At 55.2% G+C, this 25102-nt stretch overlaps 2 protein-coding genes across 2 annotated transcripts; both read left to right on the top strand.

Annotated features, from left to right (window-relative positions):
* Position 1: 1 nt before the first annotated feature.
* ZMAT2 (zinc finger matrin-type 2) lies at positions 2-10057 on the top strand. Its single transcript, XM_065690909.1, has 6 exons — positions 2-114; positions 3572-3665; positions 4443-4566; positions 5944-6017; positions 7161-7306; positions 9235-10057. Exons 1-6 carry the CDS (start codon positions 97-99, stop codon positions 9376-9378), a joined length of 600 nt encoding a protein of 199 aa, XP_065546981.1. The 5' UTR covers positions 2-96; the 3' UTR covers positions 9379-10057.
* Positions 10058-19224: 9167 nt separating this feature from the next.
* LOC136020149 (protocadherin-10-like) lies at positions 19225-24757 on the top strand. The gene is made up of 4 exons (XM_065690902.1): positions 19225-21711; positions 22824-22882; positions 22987-23075; positions 23325-24757. The coding sequence occupies exons 1-4, from the start codon at positions 19225-19227 to the stop codon at positions 23582-23584; spliced, it is 2895 nt and encodes a 964-aa protein (XP_065546974.1). The 3' UTR covers positions 23585-24757.
* Positions 24758-25102: the final 345 nt, after the last annotated feature.

Genomic DNA, 25102 nt, shown 5'->3' with positions numbered 1-25102 from the left:
ACGGCGGGTACCTGGTACTGGAGCGGACTGCCTCGCTTTACGGCCTGGCCGCCACTGCACGACAGTTTCCGGTCCCTCGTCGCCCCTATCCTCAACATGGCGTCGAGCAGCGGGGTAGGTGTTGGCGGTGGGGCCGAACCTGGTGCTTTCCCCTTTGCTCGGTACATCTTGGGCCAGAGCAGAGCCGCGGCGGCTGGGGTCGCTCCGGAGGAGCAGGCAGCAGGAAGGGTTGCTCCGCTGCCGCCGGGAGGTGCTCGGGGCCTGCGCCAGGCCGCGGGGTGAGGGACCCCTCGGGTGGGGCGGCGGCAGGGCCGGGAGGAGCCGGGGCGTGCAGCGGCTTGTGCAGAGGCCCCAGCCCTACTGTTCCCACCGCTGTGTGGGGCGCGGGGAGGTTTGGGGCCCCTGGAGAGGCCCTGGTGCCTTCAGGGCCCCGGTTCGATCTCCTCTCCCTGGGGCCAGGCCTCTGCCGTGGGAGCCGCTGTTTGACCGGGTGGCGTCCGGAGATCCTGCCGGGGCCCTCCCGGGGCTGGGCGATGGCTCCCGCAAGCAGCTTCCTCCTTCATTTTTCTCTTGTCCCGCTCCGCTGCCTGTGTCCCGCTGCCTCTCGCTGCCCAGCCGAAGTTCTTGGATGGAGAAACTGCCCTTTCTGTGCCTTGAGTTTCTGGTAGCTCCCTTGTAACTGGTTGCTTTTATTGGCGTTGCTCGGTTTGTGTAGTGTGGCAGCAAGGTCTTTCTGCCTTATGAGTCTTGCAGGATTTGGTGTTGGGATGAGTGAGATGGATGCTGTTGGTGTATCCAGACTAGTGTAAACACTGCCCCCACCAGCTGTTAGCACTGCTGGGGCTGTGCTGTCCTGCTTTCTGGGCTGATCTTCCCTTCACTTGAAGCCACTTGCAGTGCTGAGTGAAGTCAAGAGCAAGACATCAGCCAGGAGCAAGACAGGGCCTGGAATTTATCCTCAGCTGCTGGTGGTTCTATTCCTGTTAAACTTGAGCCAGGCTCGAGCCTCCTGATGCTGATACCAGGCACGTTACTTGGTCTCTTATCTCCAGAGGGAGAAGGCTGTGGGATACTCCTGCTTTATAATGTTCCTACTTATGTAGGAAGTACTCTCTGTCCCCCAAAGCAGCTCTTAAATGAAGATTTTAGAGCTTGCAGCCGCCCCTGCCTGCACCAGGCCAATCAAGCAAAGTTCCTTTAGATAACATCCCGCTGAGATCTTGTTGCACAGTTGGGTTTAATTTCTTTGTCCCTGTGCCTGGATGAGAGAGATTGATAAAAGAGCCTTGAGAAACTCCTTCCCTTTTATTATAACAGGAGAGTGGAGCAGCAAGTGAGTAAATCACCTCCTGCCAGCTGTGATGTGTGATAATGTGCTGCTGTGTGGGAGAGGCTCGAGCCTGGACAACCCCCCCAAACATTCATTTACACTCTGTGATATTTTCCTTTCTCTTGCTCAGGGGGGTTAATAAAACCTGTTCTGACAGGCTTAAAGTGCTTAAGAAGCTCTGGGAAGAAATGAGACTGTTTTGATGCCTCCCTGAGGCGTTTTCATTGCTATCAGTAGTTGTTGGTTCCATTTGAAGGATTGCCAGAGGAGAAAACATTAAATGACTGTGCTGCTGCTGTAGCTTCAAATGAGATTTATTCCCGCTGGATTGTGATAGGGTTTCTGATTAAGCTGGAGGGGGAGGTCCTTCTTTCCCAGAGGTGTTTTCAAATACATCCATCCTTTTCTTAATATCAAACTGAGCCTCTCACTGCCATGCTGAGTGAAACACAGCTTTATAACCAGGTGAGAGTTGTCTTCTCAAGGCAGTGAAGGGTCTGAGTGAAGAAGTATCTGAGTTCTAAGTAGATGGGGCAGACACAGGGAAGAGGCTGTGCTGATCTGAGGAGAGTAGATGTGAATGAAAGAGGGGCTCCTATCCAGTCCCTTCTGTCCTTGGTATTGATGACTGGGGTAAAAATCCCCCCTGAAAAGAAGTCTCTGTATTTTTCAGTGCCAGCTTCACATAATCCAGCTTCTCTTCACCCAACTTGTGCTGTGGCTGCCAGTGAGTGTGCTTTGCACAGCTGCCATAGGGCCAGTCTGCCATCAGGGGATTTGCTCCCTTCCCTGCATATCTGCAATGTGAAACTGCAGGAGCAGGATTGCTTCCTGGGGGGTTGTACAGGGGCTTACCTGGTTCCTCCATGCCCTGCCTTCACAGATGGGCTTTCAGAGCTTTTCCTGGTTTGCTTGTATGTTTGTCTTGCTTGAAAAACCCGTACCCAAGCACACAGAACCCTAGCATAGACACAGGCTGGGGGAGACTGGATGGAGCAGCCCTGAGGAGAAGGACTTGGGGTGGTGGGTAACAAGAAACTCCCCATGATCCGGCTTCAGTGAGTGCTTGAGCCCAGACCCCCCACCCCGCGTGCTGGAAAGCACCCCCAGAGCGTGAGCAGCAGCTCAGGAGGGGATTTTCCCCCTCTGGTGTGCTCTGAGGAGACCCTCCCCTGCAGTCCTGATCCAGCCCTGGGGCAACAGCATAAGAGGGATGTGGAGCTGCTGAAGCAAGTCCGGAGGAGGCCACGGAGATGCTGCGAGGGCTGGAGCAGCTCTGCTCTGGAGCCAGGCTGAGAGAGCTGGGCTGGGGCAGCCTGGAGAAGAGAAGGCTTCTTAAGGAGAGACTTTAGAGCATCTCCAATGCCTAAAGGGGCTACAAGAAAGATGGAGAGGGGCTTTGGACAAGGGCCCTTAGGGACAGGACAAGGGGAATGACTTTAATCGGCCAGAGGGGAGATTGAGATGAGCTGTTAAGCAGAAGCTCTTCCTTGTGAGAGTCCTGAGGCGCTGGCACAGGGTGCCCAGAGAAGCTGTGGCTGCCCCATCCCTGGCAGTGTTCAAGGCCAGGTTGGACACAGGGGCTTGCAGCGATCTGCTCTAGTGGAAGGTGTCCCTGCCCATGGCAGGGGGTTGGAACTGGCTGAGCTTTAAGGTCCTTTCCAACCCAAACCAGTCTGACTTTATGATGCTGGTTCCTGTGATTTCACGGCAAACTCAATGCTTTGATTCCTGTAATGTGTAGACACACTGCTGAGAGTAGACACACATCACCTGCCCTACTCCTGCTTTTAATCAAACCCTTTGTAGCTTGTGTTGTGTTTCACACCTTTCTCATGTGATATTTGCAGCTTGGGTTTAATTGACTTTAGGAAGCAGCATGTGTAATGTTTGTCAGGGGCACTGCTGAGGCCTTGGATCAATCAGTTGAGATGCTGTTTGTGTCTGGTTTTCAAAGCAAAAGCCTGAATGATCGTCTCGGGAGCTGTTAACATAAACTCATTACTTTTCTCCGGGCTTTGAAATCCTTCTAGAAGAAGTAGCTACAGACAGGCTGGGTGTTATCCTCTGAAGCTACATTCTTAATTCCTGTATGTGAAAACGGAGGACATGGGGACATAACGTAGTGCCCCAAAATCACTGCTGTGACCTGGGAGGCCAAGTGATTCCACCTCTTTCCCCAGCCAAAGAGTTTGGTGCGCAAACTCTTCAATATCATTAATACACTTGTTTCCTTCTCAGACCAAGAACCTGGACTTCCGCCGAAAGTGGGACAAAGATGAGTACGAGAAACTCGCAGAGAAGCGGCTCACGGAAGAGAGGGAAAAGAAAGATGGTGAGTAGTGTGCTGCTGAGTGTGGGCAGCTCTGCTCCCGTGAACAGTGTGCTGCTGAGTGTGGGCAGCTCTGCTCCCATGAGTAGTGTGCTGCTGAGCCTGGGCAGCTCTGCTCCTTTGAGTAGTGTGCTGCTGAGCGAGGGCAGCTCTTTTCTGGTGAATAGTGTGCTGCTGAGTGTGGGCAGCTCTGCTCAGGTGTGTAGCATGCAGTTGAGTGCAGGCAGCTCTGTTCATGGGAGTAGTGTGCTGCTGAGTGCAGACAGCTCTGCTCAGCTGGCAGTCAGTCACCCAAATCCTTAGAGTCAGAGAAGGGGAGACCCGTGGGGAGAGTGAGAGAGAAACTGTGTGGCTGACTTGCCAACAGGGCTTAAACCACGACACCATGGAATCCCAGGGAGAAGTAGCAGCACTTGAAGGCTGGCTTGCTCCAATCCTTTTTCTTGTGCTTGCCAGTGAATATATTGTTTTGTCAAAAGTAATTACTGAGAACCTTGGCCTCTGCTGTTCTTCTGGGAGGTTGAGTAGCAATCAACTCCTGGAGACAAGATCTCAGAATATGACCCAAGTCAGAGCTGGAGGTACCTTAGAGATCAACTTGGGTTTCATAAGAACCGGGAACTAGTCAGGAGGAAATGATCCTTTACTGGTTTTGAAAAGAGTGCAATTTCTGCCTGAATCAAGTAGTTTCCAGCACCCCTTTTCAGCAAGGGCAACATGAACTCAACATGGTGAGCCTGGCCTTTTCTGAGAAACACTTTGGCTTTTCGCTTGTTTTAGGCAAACCAGCTCAGCCTGTCAAAAGGGAACTTCTGCGGCACCGAGACTACAAAGTGGACCTGGAATCAAAGCTGGGGAAAACCATTGTCATCACCAAAACCACCCCTCAGTCAGAGATGGGAGGGTAGGTTTTCTTTTAGGTGGTCATTCTGTTGGAGCCTCAGAACTGTGCTGGTGAGCCCAGGGGCTGTGTTGCAGCAGGGAGCCCTTCTTCTGCATCAGGTCCTGATTTCCTTCTGTGTTTTCACACCTAAACTGGGTCTGCTGAGTTCATGTATGGAAGGCATGCAGCAGGCTGAGCACCCTCTGCAGTCCTGCATTCAGCTCTGAGGGCAACAACACAAGAGGGATGTGGAGCTGTTGGAGCGAGTCCATGGAGATGCTGCGAGGGCTGGAGCAGCTCTGCTCTGGAGCCAGGCTGAGAGAGCTGGGCTGGGTCAGCCTGGAGAAGAGAAGGCTCCTTCAAGGGAGACCTTAGAGCAGCTCCAGTGCCTAAAGGGGCTACAAGAAAGATGGAGAGGGGCTTTGGACAAGGGCCTGTAGGGACAGGACAAGGGGAATGGCTTTAACCTGCCCGAGGGGAGACTGAGATGAGCTCTTAGGCAGAAGTTCCTCCCTGTGAGGGTGCTGAGGCGCTGGCACAGGGTGCCCAGAGAAGCTGTGGCTGCCCCATCCCTGCAGTGTTCAAGGCCAGGTTGGACACAGGGGCTTGGAGCAAGCTGCTCCAGTGGAAGGTGTCCCTGCCCGTGGCTGAGCTTTAAGGTCCTTTCCAACCTAAACCACTCTGTGATTCTATGGTTATTACTTCGTAGGTGTTACCCACTTGTAGAAACAACTGAGGCAGATCTCTGCTGTTGCATGGGTTTCTTTAGCCAGGAGGCCTGCTAGCAATGAGACTTGAGTTTCTGATTGCAGTATCTGTGCAGTGGGAATGGGAGAAACACCCAGATACCTGGCCTTAGGAATGGCATTTGGCCACTGTTTCTGTGACTGTGTTTGGCTGAAGGCTGGAAGGGTTCTTAGCTTACCCTAAGCCACCAACAGCTTGAAGAGAATGCATTGGTTTTGTGCCATCTCAAGAGCAAGCCTGTCAGTGTGTCACTATCACAGCCCAATAGCCAGCAGTGCCAGGGAGATGCAGAGACCCAAACAGCATCCAGGGGTGGAAGTGCAGGCCCTAACCAGAAGGGGAAGATGCCGTGGCTTTGGGTTACACATCAGCTCATCATTTGATTTCTGTCATCTGTCAGTGGCATCACCATAAGGGTCAGTACCTCCAGTGTTAAACAAGGCAGCTCTTTCACATGTCTTCAGTTGTACAATGGTTGTGCACATCTGTCTTCACTGGGGCTCTCTGTACTGGAAGTAGCTTCCCTCTTGCCCTGAAGAAAGGACCTACATCCCAAGTGACATTTAGGCTTCACACTGTAGATTATCTCTAAGAGTTGCTATGTTAGATGAGGTTTGTCTCATGCTTTGTTTTCTCTTTTTGTCCTGCCAGGTATTACTGTAACGTATGTGACTGCGTGGTGAAAGATTCCATTAACTTCTTGGATCACATCAATGGCAAAAAACGTAAGGATCATTTTCCTGCCTTCTTGGAGGGCTACAGCAACACGCTGGGCTATGCCCTTCATGTCTGAGGGCTAAACAGACATGGATCAAAGTGTGCTCTGGAGAACAGGATGTGGGCAATGTTTGCTCTTGAGAGCTGTGCAGGTGCTGTCTTTATCTCCTGGCACCTTTCAGGGTGCAGGGCCATCTTCATGGAAGAAGCACAGAAAAAACAGACATCAGTTTACTCTGTCCAGTGGCTGTATCTTCCCCACAGAGTGTGCTGTGTAAGGCTCAGGTTCAGCAAATCCTGATGGCTCCTCTGAAAATCTGGAGAGAGGCTTTTTTTTATAGCTCCTAAACTTCAAAGAAATTCTTATCTAGGTAAAAGGGATGGGACTAGCCTGTGTTCTGAATGGGAAGCTTCTCTTTGTAAAACATGAATACAAAGCTCAGAACTAGCTGGTCCTTGAGGTCTAGGTAGGGATTATAGTTCACCAGGATGGAGGCTGTGTTTTGCAGGTGAGCAGAGGCAGGAGTGGGGCAGTTTGACCATGGAGCTGGGCCCAGGCCTGTGCTGTGTAATCAGGATATCTGAGTGCCACTGATACCTTGTTTAGCAGTGCCACAGATGCCTTGTTTAGCACTGCTGCAAGGTGCCAGCCTGTCAGTTTTATTCTGGCTTCCTTTTCAACACTTGGACCCTGGGGTTTGCCACTGCTCCAAGACTAAATTTCCTGAAGTGTCGGAACACCAACATGGTGGGGAGCATCCTAAGAGGGAACCTTCAAAGACCAGGCTGTGTTCCCCTTCCTGTTATGAGTACAGATTGGTGATGTGATGTAATGTAAGGGGTGCTGAGGTTCTGGCACAGGGTGCCCAGAGAAGCTGTGGCTGTCCCATCCCGGGCAGTGCTCAAGGCCAGGTTGGATGGGGCTTGAAGCAACCTGCTCTAGTGGAAGGTGTCCCTGGCTGTGGCAGGGGGTTGGAACTGAATGAGCTTTAAGGTCCCTTCCAACCCAGACCAGTCTGGGATTCTATGACAGACAGCAAGAGGCTGTTGTGCTGAGATATTTAAACCGGGATCAGGGAAGGGGACTGTGTGCAGACCATCCAAGGCTGTGAGTACTGCTTAATATGACTGATTCCACTCCTGTTTTCTAGACCAGAGAAATCTGGGCATGTCCATGCGGGTGGAGCGCTCCACACTGGACCAGGTGAAGAAACGTTTTGAGGTGAACAAGAAGAAGATGGAGGAGAAGCAGAAGGACTATGACTTTGAGGAGAGGATGAAGGAGCTCCGTGAGGAGGTAAGTCTGAGTCTGGGCAGTGACTGATGAAGCAAAGCCTCCCCGAAACATGTTTTGTGAGGAAATCAACCCCAGTTTCTACCCTTGTTCCACAGAAGCTTTGTTCTTTGTAGCATGGCCCTCTTACCTGCTGCTTTGAGTGGCCTTCTGCTTTCTGTCCCTGGAAACCTGTTTCCCTTCTATCTGTGAGGCTAACTTTTGATGTTTCAGGTTTCAAGCAGCACAAGCGTGACAATGCACCCGTTTTGTCTCCCATTACTTGTGTTTGAATTTGTGTGCTCTGATAAGCACATCCATGTCTTTGTCACATATCTTCCATGGTCTTTAGAATTGCTGGGATCCCTCTTCATGTGGCACATTGCTTCTGTGTGGTCTCCCCAAGTGTGGAAGGGCTTTGTGAGTGTCTGTGGTGTGAGATGTATGTGGAGACAGTAGAAGACAGCAGATTCCTCTCCAGCCTGGGCTTAGGTGTCAGCTCCCTGACATGTAGATCACGTTCATTTGAAAACCTGACAAAGTTCTGACAATTGAGGAGCTTCTATGGATGCTTCTCCTCCATCAGCAGTCAGATGTACAAATCACTGCCTGTTTGCGTCTCCCAGAGTTTGGCCTCATGATGAAGTGCTCTGCTGGTGGGGGGGACATGGAGCAGCCCTGTGCTCTGCTCTCGAGCAGGCTTTGGTCCTGCTGAGCCTGATGGGTTGGAGGGGGCATTACAGGAGGTGCTGCTGGTTGAAAAGTTGCTGCCACTCACTGTATGGCACCAGAGAAATCAGCAGTAGCTTTTGGTGTAGCTTTCTTCAGGGCACAGCTGTCTGCAGTCGCTGTGATGCAGTGGATGGTGACGGGAGCAGCAGGAGCAGTTGCTAAGTTGGGAGCTGCAGCCATAGTTCTCGTTGCCCAGTACAGGCCTGGCATTGGTCCAGAGCTTGTGATCCTTGCAGAACAAAACACTTTGATTAGAGCACAGCAAACTCTTTGATGCCAAAACCCCCCAAAGCTGCTCAAAGCTTCAGCTTCTGTTCCAGTGAGCAGCTGTCACTCTGCCAGGCTGAGAGCCAACAGGCAGCAGCATTCAGCAGCACAGTCACTGGAGGAGGGCATTGGACAAGGGAAAGGCCTAAAAGCAGCTTCATGCCTCAGCATTGATTACGGGCAAAACTTCATAGAATTATAGAATCAGAGTGGGTTGGGTTGGAAAGGACCTTAAAGCTCAGCCAATTCCAACCCCTGCCATGGGCAGGGACACCTTCTACTAGAGCAGCTTGCTCCAAGCCCCTGTCCAGCCCCTGTCCAGCCTGGCCTTGAACACTGCCAGGGAAGGGGCAGCCAAAGCTGCTCTGGACACCCTGTGCCAGCGCCTCAGCACCCTCACAGGGAAGAGCTTCTGCCTAAGAGCTCATCTCAATCTCCCCTCTGGCAGGTTAAAGCCATTCCCCTTGGCCTGTCCCTATAGACCCTTGTCCAAAGCTCCTCTCCATCTTTCTTGTAGCCCCTTTAGGCACTGGAGCTGCTCTAAGGTCTCCCTTGAAGGAGCCTTCTCTTCTCCAGGCTGCCCCAGCCCAGCTCTCTCAGCCTGGCTCCAGAGCAGAGCTGCTCCAGCCCTCGCAGCATCTCTGTGGCTTCTTCTGGACTCACTCCAACAGCTCCGCTTGTGCACCCTCTTGTGCTGTTGCCCCAGAACTAGATGCAGGACTGCAGGGGGTTCTTCCCAGAGCGCAGTAGAGTGCAGTAGGTGAGGTGCTCTGAAGACAGTGGAAACCTCCTCCTCATAGCCTGCCAGCCAGGATTTCTGGCTGTTTTGTTTCCTCGGACACAATGTGGTTGCTGTTGGTAGGAGTTGGGTTACCTGTGCGGTGCCTAGTGTCTCAAAAGCTTACTCAGCTCAGGAGGTTCAAATTCTTCTGCTGTTCTGTCCCTTGCTGCAGGAGGAGAAGGCCAAAGCTTACAAGAAGGAGAAGCAGAGGGAGAAGAAGAGGCGGGCAGAGGAAGACCTGACATTTGAGGAGGACGATGAGATGGCGGCTGTGATGGGTTTCTCTGGTTTTGGCTCAACCAAAAAGAACCACTGAGCAGCTCTGGACTTCCTCTTTCTTGAAACAGATTTTTACCCAGGGGACTCTGGATAACTCTTAAAAAGACTTGATTGAGGACTTGTATGTAAATCTCCCAGTAGAAATGGATTGGAGGAGGCAAAAAGCGATTCCATGCTCTACCTGTGCTGCAGAACAAGCTCTGCCTGTCATTAGCTTCCCATCTCCTGTGTCCTAGATCTGGCTGCTCAGCACTGCTCCATGGCCTTGTGTGTGCAGGGAAGTGTTCTGCTGGGTACAGTTTTGTGTCAGATGGCCTGGTTCAGGAGCAGTCTCGTTAATCAGGCAGTGTTGTTGCGGGCCCGGGTTGTTGTGGTTGTCAAGCAGGCTGTGTGTTTGCAGTACAGGAGTGATTCAGGTTCTCTTTGGATCATGTAGCTGAAAGGAATGTGCTGCAGTGAGCAGTGTGGAGTGGTGCAAGCTGCATCTTCACAGCTTGTGCTGGGCAGAGCTGGTGGCTGCATGGAGTCTGAGTTGCCCAATCTTTCCTGTGTTTTACCCGCAAGGGATTCCCTCCTGGCTTTTCTTTGTGTTTCGTCCTGTAACTTTGATATCTTTAGGGCAGGGGAGAAATTCCTCTCCATGACTGATCTGGGATAGAGCCAATGAAAGAGACACATGCAATTTGCCAGAAATAAATCGATTGTTTTAATGGGTCCTTTGGTGGGAGTTTGATTCCTTCTTTGATGTGAGAGCTTCTGCTTCCCACTGAGAAGAGCTGCACAGAGCTGGTGGTGGCCTCCTGGGACCTCAGTAGCATGGCTTGTGCCCCCCTTTCATGGCTCAGCTGCCCCATGCAGGCAGTTGCTGTCAATCTTGGCTTGGGGATCGGTGTAAGAACATGGGAGGGGATAGGAAAGGGGAGAGGGGAAGAGAGAACAGTGCTGGAGACCTGTATGTCCATCAGGCAGTCCAAGGCTGAGCTGCCTTCCACATTTTACCAGCCTTAGTGTTATTAAGGGCCATTTGTTTCCTCTCTGCTGGCTCTCAGTGTCCTTTCACCTCTGTCCTCCCCTAAATCCAATTCATTTCTGCTTTTATTTACCTCAGCCAAACCTTGTGTGACTCATTGCTGTCTGCAGTTAGGATTTATATTTTGCATGGCTGGGTTTTGTAGCTCTGTCTCACTCTGCTCTCTGGTTTTATGTATGCTGATGGAATCCTTGCTCTTGCCCTTCTCTGCACTCATATGAGATTCCCGACCCGTGGAAGGCTGCAGTGTGTTTAGCCTGCTCTTTCTAATACATCTAGAACAAATCCTGTAATGTTGTGCTGCTGTTTTAATTCCTTAATCTTAGCCTACTGACAGCTTCATTGCCTCGGGTCTTTCCGCTTCAATTCAGATTATAATCCCCGTTGAAGATGCTATTGAAATGATATATAACCACTCTGATACAACTGTCCTTGGAGGTTTGACCCTTTTCACTTGGCAATCCTTTGACTTGAGTCGCTCTCTGAGCACACGGAGCTGGAAGGGCCACTTTCATTCCAGCCACGTACCCAGCGCTGTTCAGACTGCAGCACGTGGCTCCGGCTGAATGGCAGAGAGGAGATGCTTGTGCCTTTGTGCCCTCCGGGGTGTGAGAGGGAGGCCGCTGTGGTTTCACACACAGGAAAAGTTTAGGACATCTCAGAGAAGATTTAGCAGCAGCCATTTTCTCCCAGGCACCAGCTCTGCAGCCAGCCCGACCCCTGCTGCAGCCCAGGCTTGGGTTGTGCTGCTGGGGAAGGGGCTCCATCCCTGTTCTGCAGGTTGTGACCCTGGAGTCAGTGGTTGCTGCCTTGGTTTCCCCGTGGAGCATCCCACTGTTCCTGCCCATCCCAAGGTGAGGTGTCAAAAGGGCAGCCCCCAAAGAAACGTTCTTGGGTGGACAGACTGGAGCCTATCCAGGCCTGACCCATCACTGCTCTCCTGGGAGATAGGGAGGAGATCTCTCCACAGTACCATGGAGTAGGAGAGGGCTTTTTTAACTAGATTTCTCTGGGGCAAAAAGCCTGTTACAGCCAAGCTCCATCCCGAGGCCATCTGCATCCTCTGGGCTGAAGCTCCAGCACCTCCGGCGGCTGCTGACGCCTGGTCCCAGTGCTGGGGCTGCTCTCGCTGGGGAAGCAGTTCTTTGTCTTGCTGGGAGCAGTGGTGTGTGCAGTAGCAGATACCAGCTCTCGCTGCATTCCCAGCAGCAGGAGCTGCCTCTAGCCAAGGATGAAAAGCTGGTTTCATGGGAGGAAATAATACTTAGAGAAGAGACAGATAACATTCCCTGCAGCTGCCGTGTTAACCCTTTGCTCCCACCGCTGCCGAGTGCTGCTGTGGGGTGTTAAGGGGTTCATGTGCTTTCTTCACTGGCACCCACCATCTCCATGCTGAGCTGTCAGGCTGCTGGTGCTGATGTGCCCGTGTGGGTCAGGGCTTGGGGTTTAACAGGAGAGAGGGAGCTCTGCAGCTCTTCTTCCCCTGCAGCAGATGGGGTGAGCTGCTTCTCGCTTTGCTCTTGCCAAAAGGGGACACAGCTATTCCTCCAGTTAAAACTGGGAGCTGGTGAGTAAGGAAGGGTATTCCTTATGGTACCCAGCACCAGGCTGGGGCATCGTGCCTGGTCTCACCATGAAAGTGTTCTGAGGTGCCTGCAGCCAGGTTGGTGCTTGTTCTCAGTGCCTGGGCAGGGGCTGCAAGGCTCTGCCTTGTGGCTCAGAGGTCTGGGGAAGGATGTCCTAATCCAGAAGATCTGCTTGCACTCCTGTGTCCCAGACGGGCTGGGGACCACGCTCAGCCTAGGCTGCACTACTACAGCTCCATCCTGTTAAACGTTGATGGCAATGTTTGGAGAAGCATCACAGCAGACTCTAAACACAAATCCATCCTTCCCCTACCACTTCTCTCCCAGCCATCATCTTCTGTGGCTTCATCCTGGGAGGGAGGGCTGGTGCCTCGTGGAGGGGCTGAGCACTGACGACTGGCTGGTGTTCCCTTTTCCTTCCTTCAGAGGGACCTGGCACCCCTCAAACCTGCTCTCTCCTGCTTGCCCGCTTTCCCCTCACTCACTTCAGGCCCTGCTCAGGCCTAGATCCAGCCCAACGTTCCCACTGTCCCAGTAAATGACTGGGATCAGGGATCTGGGGTGATTCTGGAGAAGAAGAGGTCCCAACCTGGCCCTGTGCACTCTTCTGCCTTGGCCAACCCAATCATTACCTGCTTCAGTGACTTGATTAGCACAAAGACCCAGCTTTTCAGCGATTTATACCTGTTTTCTATCCCAAAAGAGAGGTTTAGGATCTTGGCAGGAGCTCCATTCCTCCCACTGCTCAGGCCATAAGCTACTGCTGCCCCAGTTAGGCAGCTGTTCCTGCCATTTGCCATCATTAAGCTAAAGAACATCCATAGGTGATATCCCTGGAAACCCATTTGACCCAGTACAGTGGTGTCAGGAGGATGAACCACCAAAGCCCTGCTGTGCTGGGAGGATCCTGGGTCTCCAGGGCAGAGCCTGATCTGATTAAGGGCAAAGATCCAACCCCTGGCTGGAGCTGGTGTTGCTGCAGAAGGGATGGAAGTAGGGGAAGGAGGAGACTTGTGGAGGGGGTCCCTGGGCTGGGAGGTGTTTGCTTCCCGACTGGAGCTTGAATGGGAAACTTGGACACCTGCTTCTCAAAAAGGGCCACGCAGGGAGCAGGGCCTACCTACAGCAAAGTGGTGCTTGACCTGGAGACCTCAGCAAGTTGGGCCACCCTCCACACACTCAGTATTTGGGGCTGAGCCAAATCAGGCCATAGATGGGCCCAAGAGGGAACAAATGGTGCTCTACAAGTATTCCAAACTGGAAGGAAGGAGACAACCCCAGTGGCTCCCCCCATCCCTGTCGGATGTGCTGCTGCAGGCAGGTTGGGCTGGAGGGCTGCTGGGAGAGTGGATGGTTTCTTCTGGGCTTGGTGGGTCTCCAGAGCAAAGGGGAGGCTTTTCTGTGTTGCAAGCACAGTAAAAAACCATCATCAGGCAGAGAACAAACAGCTCCGGGCTGGAGGAGGATCAGGGAGAGGGTGAGGGGGGAGCGTGGGGACAGGGCATCCGCAGGAGGGGTTTTGGGGACTTGTGGGCTCAGAACACGTCTCTGCTGCATCCCAGTGGCATCGTTTCACCAGCTCACCCGGGCCTCCCACCGCCAGCTCCCGCGCCAGGGCGTCAGTCACGGAGGGGAACATGGTCCCTGCTCGGGGAGCGTGTGATCCGCAGGCAGCCCGGGGCCCTGCCATGCCTTTGTTCCTCCTTCTCTTTCTTTTCCACCTTCAGACGATGTATTTTTTCCCCTCTGCTTCCAGCCTGCTGTGCAGGCAGCGCTCCCCCCCTTCCACCCACAGTTCCTGTCTTCATTTTCCTTCCCCTCTACAAATATGAGCTCCCCAGGCTCCTTCTCCTCCTCGCCTGGCTCCCCCCCATCAGTATTTCCTCCCCAAACTTGTCCTGTTTTTCCTCCATTGCCCCTTCTCCCTGTTTTCCCACAAGCCTTCCTCATCCCTTCCCTGCCTGCTCCTCTCCCCTTCGCTCCAGCTCCCGTTCACTCACTCTCTGTCTCCCATTCTCTGACAGTTTGGGGGGAATCTGTCTGTGTCAACACGCAGATTCCATTATTTATTGGCTGAGCGGAGCGGGGTCCTACACTGTCTGTGATTGTCTGCAGATCAAAGCGCCTGCTGATGGCAGCTTTGCCTTCTGAGAGCAGAACACCACCCCCAGCTCCACGCTCCTCATCCTCCCTGGGGACCGTGCCTCTGACACCCTCGATGACTGATCTCCCTGACAGGGAGGAAAGAAGTAGGGCTGGGGGGGTGGGGGGAAGGGGAGACCTGGAGTATCTGCAGAGCTCCTGGGTGCACATGGGGATGTTGGGGTCTCAGCGGGGCGTGCACAGTCCCAGGAGGGTGGGAATGTAGAGGTGGTCCTTTTCCTGGGAATGGGGACAGAGGAATGCTGTGAAAGGGGAGATGGAGAAGCAGGAAACATCCCCATGTTTGTCCATGAATTTCTTCCCCAGACATCCAGGATGGCTGAAAACCAGAAACGGGGACAAGGGAGAATGTGCCTTTTTCTACCTTTCCCTTCCAAAACCACCATCCTAGCCCAGGCGTGAGGAACTTCAAAGGGAAATGTGGACACCCTTTTACTGTTTGGGTGTGGGTGCAAGGAGATGTGCATGGGGAGAGGACAAGCAAACATCCACCCTGTCTCCCAGCTCTTGGCCTCCTTGTTGAGGTCCCAACTCCAATGTTTCCAGCCTCTATTTAATGGAAAGGAAGGGAGAGGAGATTTCAGGATCTAAGCACAGGACATGGAGTCCTGCCAAGGGAAGCTGTTGGGATTATGTTTGGGTTTATAGCCCAAGGGTTATAGCCCCTTCCCACCCTTTGGGAGCTGAGAAGGTACACCAAAAGACACAGACACCATTAGGTCCATCCCCACTTGCTGCCCAGTGCATGAAGCTGGCTTGAGTCATGGGGCTGCCTTTAACTGTCCTGTCGTTCCAGCATTTCCTCCTTGGCACATCCCCCTGGCCCTACCACCAAGCCTTCTGCTTCTTTTAGCACAGAGCTGAGCAGTTTCACTCACACTTCTCCCTGGAAGGTATTTTTCCAAGCCTTTAATCAGTTTTTCATCCTTCTTTCAGAACTGCAGGTGCAGGCACTGTGCCGTGTTCCAGGATCAGTCACGCTGGCACCTGATGGAGCAGAGGTGTCACTTCCTCTCTCCCAAAGCCTCTCCTCTTCCCCCATGCAAGCATCACACTGTTGCCCACCCTTGTTTACTGATCCCCTTCCTTCTCAGTGCTTTCCAGAGGAGAGGAGCCATCCCATAGGATGTTTTAGGGGGAATCCTCTAAGAGGATGCTGAGAGCAGTATGAGTCCCAGCACTTAAGAGGGACACAGCCCTTCTGATTTGGGTCTGAGGTCTCTTACTTCAAGAGGAAGAAGGCATCAGCCATGGAAGAAGCTCCTTTTGCAGGCTTGGGCTTGCCCATGTGAAGCAGAGCAGGAGCAGAGACGCTGGCTTCCTGAGCTGCTGGTGAAGTCTGCATCCTACAAAGAGCCAGAACTGGCTCCTCCAGAACTGGACCCAATGTCCTGAAAATGCTCAGGAGTAGATGATAGCTACAGGGGTCTGCCCAGAGCTGAGCCTGTGGCTCAGCCTCCATCTCTCCTGGGCAGAGGGGTTGGGGATTTGTTCCTATGTGCTGCTGTCCGAGAGAATCCAGTGTGCTCTACCAGTAGCAGCCCTTGTGTTGGGCGCCTCAGCTTCTCGCCTATAAGCCACGTGGAACTTCAGGAAAACTTCACTGACAGTGAAAACTCCCTGATGTGAAAGGTCTGTCTGCACCACTGCCAGTGAGGATGAGGGTGCCGAGCAACTCAAGCACCTCACAGGGCAGAGCCCATGGTTTAGACTTTCAGTGGGAAAGGAGCCCAGCATCCTTCATTGCTCCATTCCCAACCTCTGGACAAGGCATCTGAGAAAAGAGATGGATCCTTGACAAACACAGGATCTGCCTTGAATCCAAGGCTCCCTGGGCTGTGGTGTCCTGGTGACCACCTCACCTCCACTACAGACTGGGGCTTTCCGAATCACACATTGGGTTTGGTCATTCGGGATCTCTGGAGGTCCCTGGTGCATCCCTGCTCAGAGCAGGGCTGGTAGATGAGGTTGCACAGGAGGATCTCCGAGGATGGCAGTTCCTGCCCTATCTGGTCCCTTTGCCAGTGTTTTACCACCCTCACAGGGAAGATTTTTTTCCCTACTAAGAATTTCCCTTCTCCAGCTTGTGCTTGCAGCCTCTCATCCTGTCCCCATGTGCCTCTGAAAGGAGACTGGGCATGTTTCATGTTTTGCATCCCAGCACCAAGGGCAGGCAGAGTGCCCACCAGCCCTGATAAGCACAGCGAGATGGCCAGTGTCCCCTTCAGGGAGCCAAAGCTTTGGAGGGGAAGAAGCCTCCTTCTGCAGAGAGCTTTGTGCTTTCAAAGACAGAGCCTCCAGCACCTGACCCTGCACAAGGCACCCAGGACTGACTTTCCCAACCATGCGGCCAGAGCTGCTGCTCTCTGCTTCTCCCAGGAGAACCCCCTCCCACTGCAGTTTCCCTCTTGGGCACTGCAAACTATAACTGCTCTCGCTTGGAGCAAGAAGGGAGCAGCAAAGCCACATGCACGGCTGGGCAGACGGCTGCCTTGGGGACTGGGGGAAGGGATGCGTGGTCTGGCAGGGACAGCTTCTCTTGCAGACCTTTCTGCTGCCCCAGAACACAGCGGGCAGGGAAATGGAGTGAGGGGGGTGCTGGGCAGGGGTTGATGCCTGCAGGAAGCTGGGTGATGGTCCCACAACCTTTCACTTTCTGCGTGGCTTTTCAGAGGTGGCTCAAGCTGCAGCAGCTCCTGCTACATCCCACCCTGATCTCTCTGCCTGGCCTTGCCAAGGCACATCAGTGCTGACCTGCGGCAGCCGGCCACCCGCCTGCCTGTGCCAAGGCATCTCAGAGAGACAGCCCCCCCCTTCCAACTTCCAACGCCTTCCAAATCCAAGCTTCTGTCCGTGTCCTGATTCCTTACCCTGAGAGAACAGGGCTGAATGCCTGTGAGAAGAGAGGACTTAAAGCCCACAGGACATGAAGTGAGGTGTTATTTGGGGTGCTGGACTATCACCATGCCACCTCCCCCATCCCGCTGTTCACCCTCCTCTCCTATGCCCCCCCCCCCCCCGCCCCCAAACAAGGCTCTTTTTTCTAATAGGATCCTCCATCCCTCTGCAGCATCCCCAACGACCCCCAGCCTATGCCATTTCCTTCAGGAAAGGGATCCTTGGACAAGCTGAGCCCCTTCTCAAGCCACCCACTTTTGACATTGTCCCGCTGGAATCGTGGGGGCTGGCAGAGGGGGAAGAAAGGGACCCCAGTGTTCGGGAGGCTGAGAACAAGGAACAGGATGGGACTATCCTGTGGTCTCTCTTAGGGAAGGGAAAGGGGTGGGGGGTGGGGGGGCGGGACAGATCCCCCCCAAAAGGAAGCGGCCATGGAAGGCTGGGGGGGGGGGGGGGGGATATGCTGGAATCGCCGAGCAGAGTGGAAAAGGGCAGGACCGGACTGGGAGCGGGAAGTGGGGGCACGAATCCTGCCGGGAGCAGGTTGCAATGGGGCAGGGAAGGGGTGACAAATATTTTAACGTGAATCGAACAAAAGAGCAAGAGCCGCTCCGAGCATTTGCAGAGACGGGGAAGGGCTGGAGGGAGGAAAACGAGACCCCTGAAAATCTCAGTATCCACCAAATCTCCTCTGTCCTGAGCAGCCCTCCGGGGGTCCCAGGGCCATCCCGCCTCCGGCGTCCCAGCCCCGGGCAGAGCAAGGATAACGGGGAAGAAAACAGATCGTGGCTCTTGCCGCGGAATGGGGTGGGAGGCGGGCCGGCTGTGCCCGGCGCTTCGATGGAGCCCGAGCTTCACTTGCCGGGAACCATCCCGAGCCCACCCGTGAGCGCCCCGAGCCCCCCCGTGTCCCCAGCCGGGGGACCCACTGCAGAGGCACGTCCCGCGTGGGTCGGGCTGTGCTCCCAGGGGCCATATCCCTTTTCCCCAGCCCCACGAACCCCACGGTCCCCGCCGCCTCCTGCTTCCTCGGTCTCCCGCTCCCCCCTGGATTCTGCTTCCCATGCGGGTCCCCGTGGAGAGCGGGGAGGTTGGGGGGGGGGGGGGGCTGAAGCCGGCGGTTCCGTTCCCACCGGGGACCGGGAGGCAGAGACAAAGGCGCTGAAATATCAGTGCACGGCGAAAGCCGCTCCGAGCCCCGCCGAGCCCTTAACTAGATCGTTAGGGGATTACCCGCACCCGAAGCAGGCGGAGGGGGGGGTGCGTGTTGCCGCCGCTCCGTCCCGTTACCGAGCGCCCCCGGGGACGGCGCCGGTGGGAGGCGACGCGCGGAGCTGCCCGGGCGCGGCGGCGGCTGGAGACGGGTCTGCGGGGAGAACGGAGCGGCCAGCGGAGGGACCGTTATCGGTACCGGGGCGGGGAGTGGACGGGGGGATCGCAAGGGTCCGCCTGTCGCCCTCCGGGGACCGGTGGGGACCGAGGCTCGCCTGAAAGTTTGTGCCCACGGGGCGGGGGGGGGGGGGAAGACTTCGTGTCAGAGGCTGGATCGTGCCCCGGGCGCCTGAGGGGTTGACACTGGGGTGCCCGGGGGTGCCCGGGATTAGGGGCGCGGGGCTGTGGCAGGCGGGGTGTCGGGGGGGTATCTCTGTGCCTCCGCGCTGATGGGCTCAGCTTTATCCAGGGCTGTAATCCCCCCTGCTCCGGTAATTAAAAACTCCGCATTACAAGGAAAACGGTGTGCAGGGAAATGTAATCAAGTCTGGAGGGGCTTAACCATCTGGTAAAGGTTAGGACCGCACGGCGGGGGACGCGGCCGGGGGATTTGGCAGCCGCTGAGATCCGGGCTCCTCTTAATCTACCGCGGGGCCAAGCGCAGCATCTGCGGGGTAATACCGGTGCCCCGAGAAGCGATCGATCCCGCTGGAGCTCCCACCACCGTTAACGGGACCTCCCCGGGGCTAGCCGCCTCTTCAGGTGCGTGCAGCTCCGGTGAACCGGTTCTGCTGTGGCTCCGGGGCGCGAATTGCATCCCCTCCCCGGGGCCGGCAGGGAAGGTGTTAAGTGGGAGCCGGTGGTCGCGGCTCGGCTCCCCCCAGCTCCGGGCAGGGCCCTCCCCGCGCCTGCCTCGGGAGCCCGAACTCGCTGGAAGTGCAGGAGGGAGCAAAGGCGAGGAGGGACCCCGCGTCCCGGGGAGGGCGGCGGCGCCATGGGGACCGGGGGCGGCTCCGGGCTGGGGCAGCTCTTCCTCCGCTCCCTCCTCTTCCTGCTGCTGGCCGGGCCCCCGGCACCGCGCCCGGCGGGCGGGCAGCTGCGCTACGCTGTGCCGGAGGAGCTGGAGCACGGAGCCTTCGTGGCCAACCTGGGTGAGGACCTGGGGCTGGACCTGTCCACTCTGTCAGCGCGGCGGTTCCGCATAGTGTCACGGGCCGGGGCCAGGCAGCACCTGGAGGTGAACCTGGAGAACGGGATCCTCTTCGTGAACGAGCGGATTGACCGGGAGGAGGTGTGCGAGGCAGGGGGGACCTGCCTGCTCCACCTGCAGCTCCTCGTCGAGAGCCCGCTGGAGCTCTACCGCGTCGAGGTGGAGGTGCTGGACATCAACGACCATGCACCCACCTTCCCCTGGCAAGAGTATGTGCTGGAGGTGGCTGAGTCCGCTGTGCTTGGTGCCCGCTTCCCACTGGAGAGCGCCCAGGATCCTGACGTGGGCACCAACTCTGTGCGCACCTACCGCCTTAGCCCCAACGGCTTCTTCTCACTCGAGGTGCAGACACGCAGCGACAGCAGCAAGTTTGCAGAGCTGGTGCTGGAGCGCGCCCTCGACCGAGAGCAGCAACGCACGCACCGGCTGCTCCTCACTGCTCTTGATGGAGGTGTCCCCGAGCGCTCGGGCACAGCTCACATCCTCATCACGGTGCTGGATGCCAATGACAACGTGCCTGTCTTTGACCAGCCCTCATACGGTGTCAGCCTTCCTGAGGATGCCCCTGCTGGCACACTGGTCATCCAGCTCAATGCCACTGACCTGGATGAAGGCCCTAATGGGGAGATCGAGTACTCCTTCAGTGGGCACGCACCACTGCGTGTCCGGGAGCTCTTCCACATAGAGCCCCAGAGTGGGCAGGTGCTGCTGAAAGGCCCTCTGGACTATGAACGTACAAGCCTCCATGAGCTCTATGTGCAAGCTAAGGACCGTGGACCCTCGGCTGTGGCTGTGCACTGCAGGGTGCTTGTGCACCTCCTTGATGTGAATGACAATGCACCAGAGGTGACCCTCACCTCCGTGTCCACACCAGTGCTAGAGGATGCCCCACCAGGCACTGTTATTGCTGTCATCAGCGTTATGGACCGGGACTCTGGGGACAATGGGCGTGTGAGCTGTGAGGTCAGCCCTGATGTACCCTTCGAGCTCCGCTCCTCCTTCCGCAACTACTACACACTGGTGACCACACAGGCACTGGACCGGGAGGTTGTGCCCGAGTACAACATAAGCATCACCGCCCGGGATATGGGCTCCCCTGCCCTGCTGACCCGCAGCACCCTCACTGTTCCGGTGTCTGATGTGAACGACAACGCTCCACGCTTCCTCCAGCCATCCTACAGTGTCTATGTGATGGAGAACAACGCACCAGGTGCCTCCATCTGCTCTGTCAGCGCATTGGACCCTGACTGCCAACAAAATGCCTACCTGTCCTACTCCATTGCTGATGGGCAAATCCGCGGCATGCCGGTTGGCACCTATGTGTCTATCAACTCAGACAGTGGGCACATGTACGCCCTGCGCTCCCTCGATTATGAGCAGATCCGCAGCTTCCAGATCCAGGTGCAAGCACAGGATGCAGGTTTCCCTCCACTGAGTGCCAACGTCACCGTCCACATCTTCGTGCTGGACCAGAATGACAACGCTCCAGTAATTGTTTCCCCCATGCCACGCAATGGCTCTGTGGCCACGGAGCTGGTGCCACGCTCAGCCAGGCCTGGCTACCTCGTGGGCACGGTGTCGGCAGTGGATGCAGATGCAGGGCTGAACTCCCGCCTCTCCTACCAACTCCTCCAGGCCACTGACTTCACTCTCTTCAGCATGGCACCAGACACGGGCGAGCTGCGCACCCTCCGCTCCTTTCTGGAGCAGGATGCAACCCGGCAGCGGCTGGTGGTGCAGGTGAGGGACGGGGGACAGCCAGCCCTCTCTGCCACCATGTCCCTCCTGCTTTCTGTGGTAGAGACCATGCCTCAGACTTTCTCTGACTTCAGTGAGTTCAGCCTCCCCGCAGAGCCTTCCTCATCCTCCCCACTCACCCTCTACCTTCTCGTCTCCCTGGGCTCTATCTCCTTCACCTTCCTCCTTGCCATCCTCATCCTCACAGCCATTCGGTGCCGTGGAGAGCGGTGCCCCCATGGAGGGGATGGTTGCTTACCACCCTGCTGCCGCTGCTGCCCCGGCTCCAGACCCTCCTCTGATGGCCTGAAGACATCCAACCTGACAGCACAGCCCCCTGCAGGGACCACGGCTGCCACCTGCCTCGACGGGCCCGGAGGTGGCCCACCGGGCTACTGCTACAAGGTCTGCCTTGGTCCTGAATCTGCACAGAGTGACTTCATGTTCCTCAAGCCCTGCACTCCCCCCCGGAACAATGAGAAGGACTCTGGGAAGCGGTCCCAGCCAGGCCAGCATCTCCAGGTCTCAAAGCAGGTAACATTGCCCGTCGGTGCTTACTGGCCCTCGACAGGTTCCCCCAGCCCCCTCCTTCAGCCTCTGCCATGCTTTTCCCAGAGAATAACAAATGCTTTTGATCAGCGCAGGAATTACGAGCCGTCAGGCAGTGGGAAACTCTCCACTGAGCTTTCTGATGGGTCTAATTACTGGAGGAAAATCCCTTCCCACCACCTTTTGCACCCATTAGAGGCAACGGAGATGCTCCAGTGCCTGGGGGATGTAGGATGGTGGGGGTGGCATCATGTGGGTGAGCAATTTGCAGTGGGACAGCCTGAGCATTACTGCTGCCTCCTAGCCAGTGGGAATATGCAGGGTCCCACTGCCGCATCCAGGGCTGGTCCTGGCCCCAACATCACCACTCATGTCCCCAGTTCTGACACCGAGGCAGCTGTGCTGCACTGGGCTGTGCCGGCGGGGAGGGAATGGGCACTTAAGGGCAGGATTTTGATGTCAACATTTGTTAGGTAGTGAAATGAGGAACGTCTCATTTTCCTGATGAAAGACTCATTCTGAAACACGATTACAAGGCTGGAGAGTGATGAGGCGTCTAATCCACTTACATTTGACTTTTAATGAAACAGCCCTTCCAAGGAGAGCCCAAGACTGGCTGCCAAGAGGCTCTCCCCACACGTCTCCCTGCACCGCTGGACTCCCTTCTCTAATACATTAATGGGATTTTCCTGTTGTTCCTTGCAACCCCCTCCTGGGATATTGTGTATACAGCCAGTTTCTGCACCTCTCACTCTTTGGTGACTGAGTCTTGGGCTAAGTTTCCATTGCACCTGCAAAAAAGGCTTTTTAATATCAACAGGAATAGCAAAAGCCCCTTTCTCTCCCAGAAGGACAGACTTTGGCAATTAAACAGAGAGCAAGCCCCAGACAACCCCAGGGCCTCAGGAAGGTCCAGAAGGGAACAACACTGCCTCAGTTTCCCTAAAATGGGAATGTGCTGCTTACTTCTCCACAAAGGGCATAGGGAAAGAGGAGGCAGGGTCCTGCATCCCTGCCATCTGCAGCCTTGTGTTTGGCAGGCTGGGTTAATTAAGAGGGTCCCAGTAACCAGCCTTGATCTTCCCTTTGTTTTCCAGATCAAGCAGCCCAACACAGACTGGCTGACCCCAAGCACGCAGCGACCTGCCCTGAAAAGGTACCAAATCCAACACTGTGGGTACACAGGGAGTGGGTGGAAGGGGGATGTGGGGATGGGGAGATTGTCTTCAGCACAGCTTTGAATCAGTCTCTTCTCTTTAGCTCCCAGAGCCTGGAGGACATGGGGGAAATCCGTAAAGCCCTCCAGAAGGAGCACGAGAGGCTGTGCACACTGGTGACTCCTGTCTCTGGTTAGTACTGGGGCACTGGGGCTGGGAAGACCAGACTGTCTTGTCGCTTGGTGGAGGTGCAGAGAAGAGGGGGACATCCCTGTTCTAGCAGTGACAGAGTTTTGTGGGGTGGGAGGGGTGGCCAGGCTCTAGAAGGGAGGTTGGTGACACATGGCCATGGGCTTGCACCCTGGGACATGGATGTGACTGTCACACTGAGCTGTGGATGGGACCTCCCCTGAACTAGTCTTGCACTTATCTCTCCTCCAGAGTTTCAGAAGGCTTCATCAGGCACCAACAGCATTTGGACACCACAGTACAGCCCCTTGTACCCAGGGCACATCCCACCCCTGGATTACCAGCACAATGTCTACATCCCTGGCACCCCCACCCTGCTTTCCAGCAAGGACGGGCCTCTCTTCCTGGGCCGGGAGAACAAGAACAGCTTCTCCACCTTTGGCAAGAGGAAGAAGATGACAACTTACTGTGACATGCATGACAACGTGGTTATCAACAATGACCTGAAATAGGGACCAGAGCTGGGCCTGGATGACACTGCCCCACACTCTGGGCATCGTTGACATTATTTCAGCTGCCAGGTCTACCCATAGCACAACTCATGTATGGACCACTCAGGACTTTGTGGGGCTGCTGGAATAGAGCTCACCAGAGTGTGGGGAAAGGATTTAAGGAGCAAGAGACTAAAAAGTGATGGGGAACAGCATTTCTCCCATCTCATCCTGCAGAGCTGTGTTGGCAGCAGGTGCTATTGGGGGTCCATATGACCAGATCAAAGCAAATCTGCCTTGAGTTTACCCATTACCACATCCCCTTAGGGACTGTCCATCTCTGTAAACATTGTCACTTCTTTGTCTTGTCTGGCTGTGTGAATGTACTGAGCTGCATGCCTGTATTTCTGTCCCAGTAGGCATGGAAAATGTATGCAGACCAAGCCTGGTTCAGTCAAGCCTGACCATAAATACTAGGACAGCAACCATTGCTTTATCCCTGAGATCCAGTGGGATGTGTTGCATGTCCAGAGCAGCTTTTGGTGTCTGTCTTCTGTGGGAAGTGAATGCAAACCCCAGCAAGTATGGGTGCCTCTCTTCAAACCCTGACCCAACCCTTTCTGGGTTGGAGATCCAAGTCCAGGACACAGCCAGGGTCCAGGACACAGCCAGTCAGCTCCGGGAACAGCAGGGGCTGAGCACACACAGAGTGGATGGCCAGAACTGTCAGCTTAAGCAGCTGAGAGATGCACCAGGTGAGACCCTGCTGGTTAACTCTCTACCCCAAGGCAACATCATCTGAACAAAAGACAGTTTCCAGCCGTCAGAGGTGCCCAGAAGAGGTGACATCCTCTTCCCTCCTCCCCTTGCCCTCACCCTCCCTGGGATGTCTGTTCTCCCCAAGTCCTGAATGCCTGGGGGACCCCCTTCACTGGGGGCCCCACCTGCATAGGGCAGACATCTCCTACTGTGCCCTGCTTCTCTTTAAGGACTCTTATCTGGCTCTCAGAACCCCTCCAGGGCAGGAATCCAGCCTCAGAACAGCCTCTCCCCTGCCCTGACCACCCTACACCTGTCCACCCAGTCTGTCTGACACCATTGCCAATCACTGCTGTCACGGGACAGTTCAGTTCCAATCTGTGCAGAACACAACAGCTCTTTCTCAACCAAGTTTGCTTCACGATGTCTGATTTGTACCAATAAATTGTATTTTAATAGCTCACCCTGGCTCCTGGCTGTCCCTGAGCTGCACATGACAGCAGGAATTGCTGCTCAGCTCGTGGAGCACAGCTCTTGGCTCCAGGAGACATGTGTGTCCTTCTGGCCTCCTTAGCTGCTGGAGCAGCTCAGGAGAGCTCATTTTATTCATTTTACCTGAATCTTGGGAGCTCAAGGTCACCTTTCCCTGGACTCAGAAGCACTTTGGGGTTGTAGCCAGGAGGAGCCATGTGCTGGAGAGGTCACACATCTTGCTGTATGCTCTAGCTTGGGCAGAGACACTGCAGGGGTCTGCACCAAGGAGTGGGCATAGAGGGCCCC

The sequence above is a fragment of the Lathamus discolor genome, chromosome 10 (assembly GCF_037157495.1).
Source record: "Lathamus discolor isolate bLatDis1 chromosome 10, bLatDis1.hap1, whole genome shotgun sequence".
In the NCBI taxonomy this organism is placed as follows: domain Eukaryota; kingdom Metazoa; phylum Chordata; class Aves; order Psittaciformes; family Psittacidae; genus Lathamus; species Lathamus discolor.
Note: the sequence above shows the minus strand (reverse complement) of the source record. Positions and strands in the feature narration are given on the sequence as shown.

What these genes read in the sequence shown, in the direction of transcription:
- ZMAT2 (XM_065690909.1), top strand. An exon ending in TCACATCAATGGCAAAAAAC is followed by an intron (nt 6,018 to 7,160) that starts GTAAGGATCATT and finishes CCTGTTTTCTAG; the next exon opens with ACCAGAGAAATCTGGGCATG. An exon ending in TGAAGGAGCTCCGTGAGGAG is followed by an intron (nt 7,307 to 9,234) that starts GTAAGTCTGAGT and finishes CCCTTGCTGCAG; the next exon opens with GAGGAGAAGGCCAAAGCTTA.
- LOC136020149 (XM_065690902.1), top strand. Translation starts at nt 19,225, where the DNA reads ATGGGGACCGGGGGCGGCTCCGGGCTGGGGCAGCTCTTCCTCCGCTCC. An exon ending in ATCTCCAGGTCTCAAAGCAG is followed by an intron (nt 21,712 to 22,823) that starts GTAACATTGCCC and finishes TTTGTTTTCCAG; the next exon opens with ATCAAGCAGCCCAACACAGA. An exon ending in CAGCGACCTGCCCTGAAAAG is followed by an intron (nt 22,883 to 22,986) that starts GTACCAAATCCA and finishes TCTTCTCTTTAG; the next exon opens with CTCCCAGAGCCTGGAGGACA.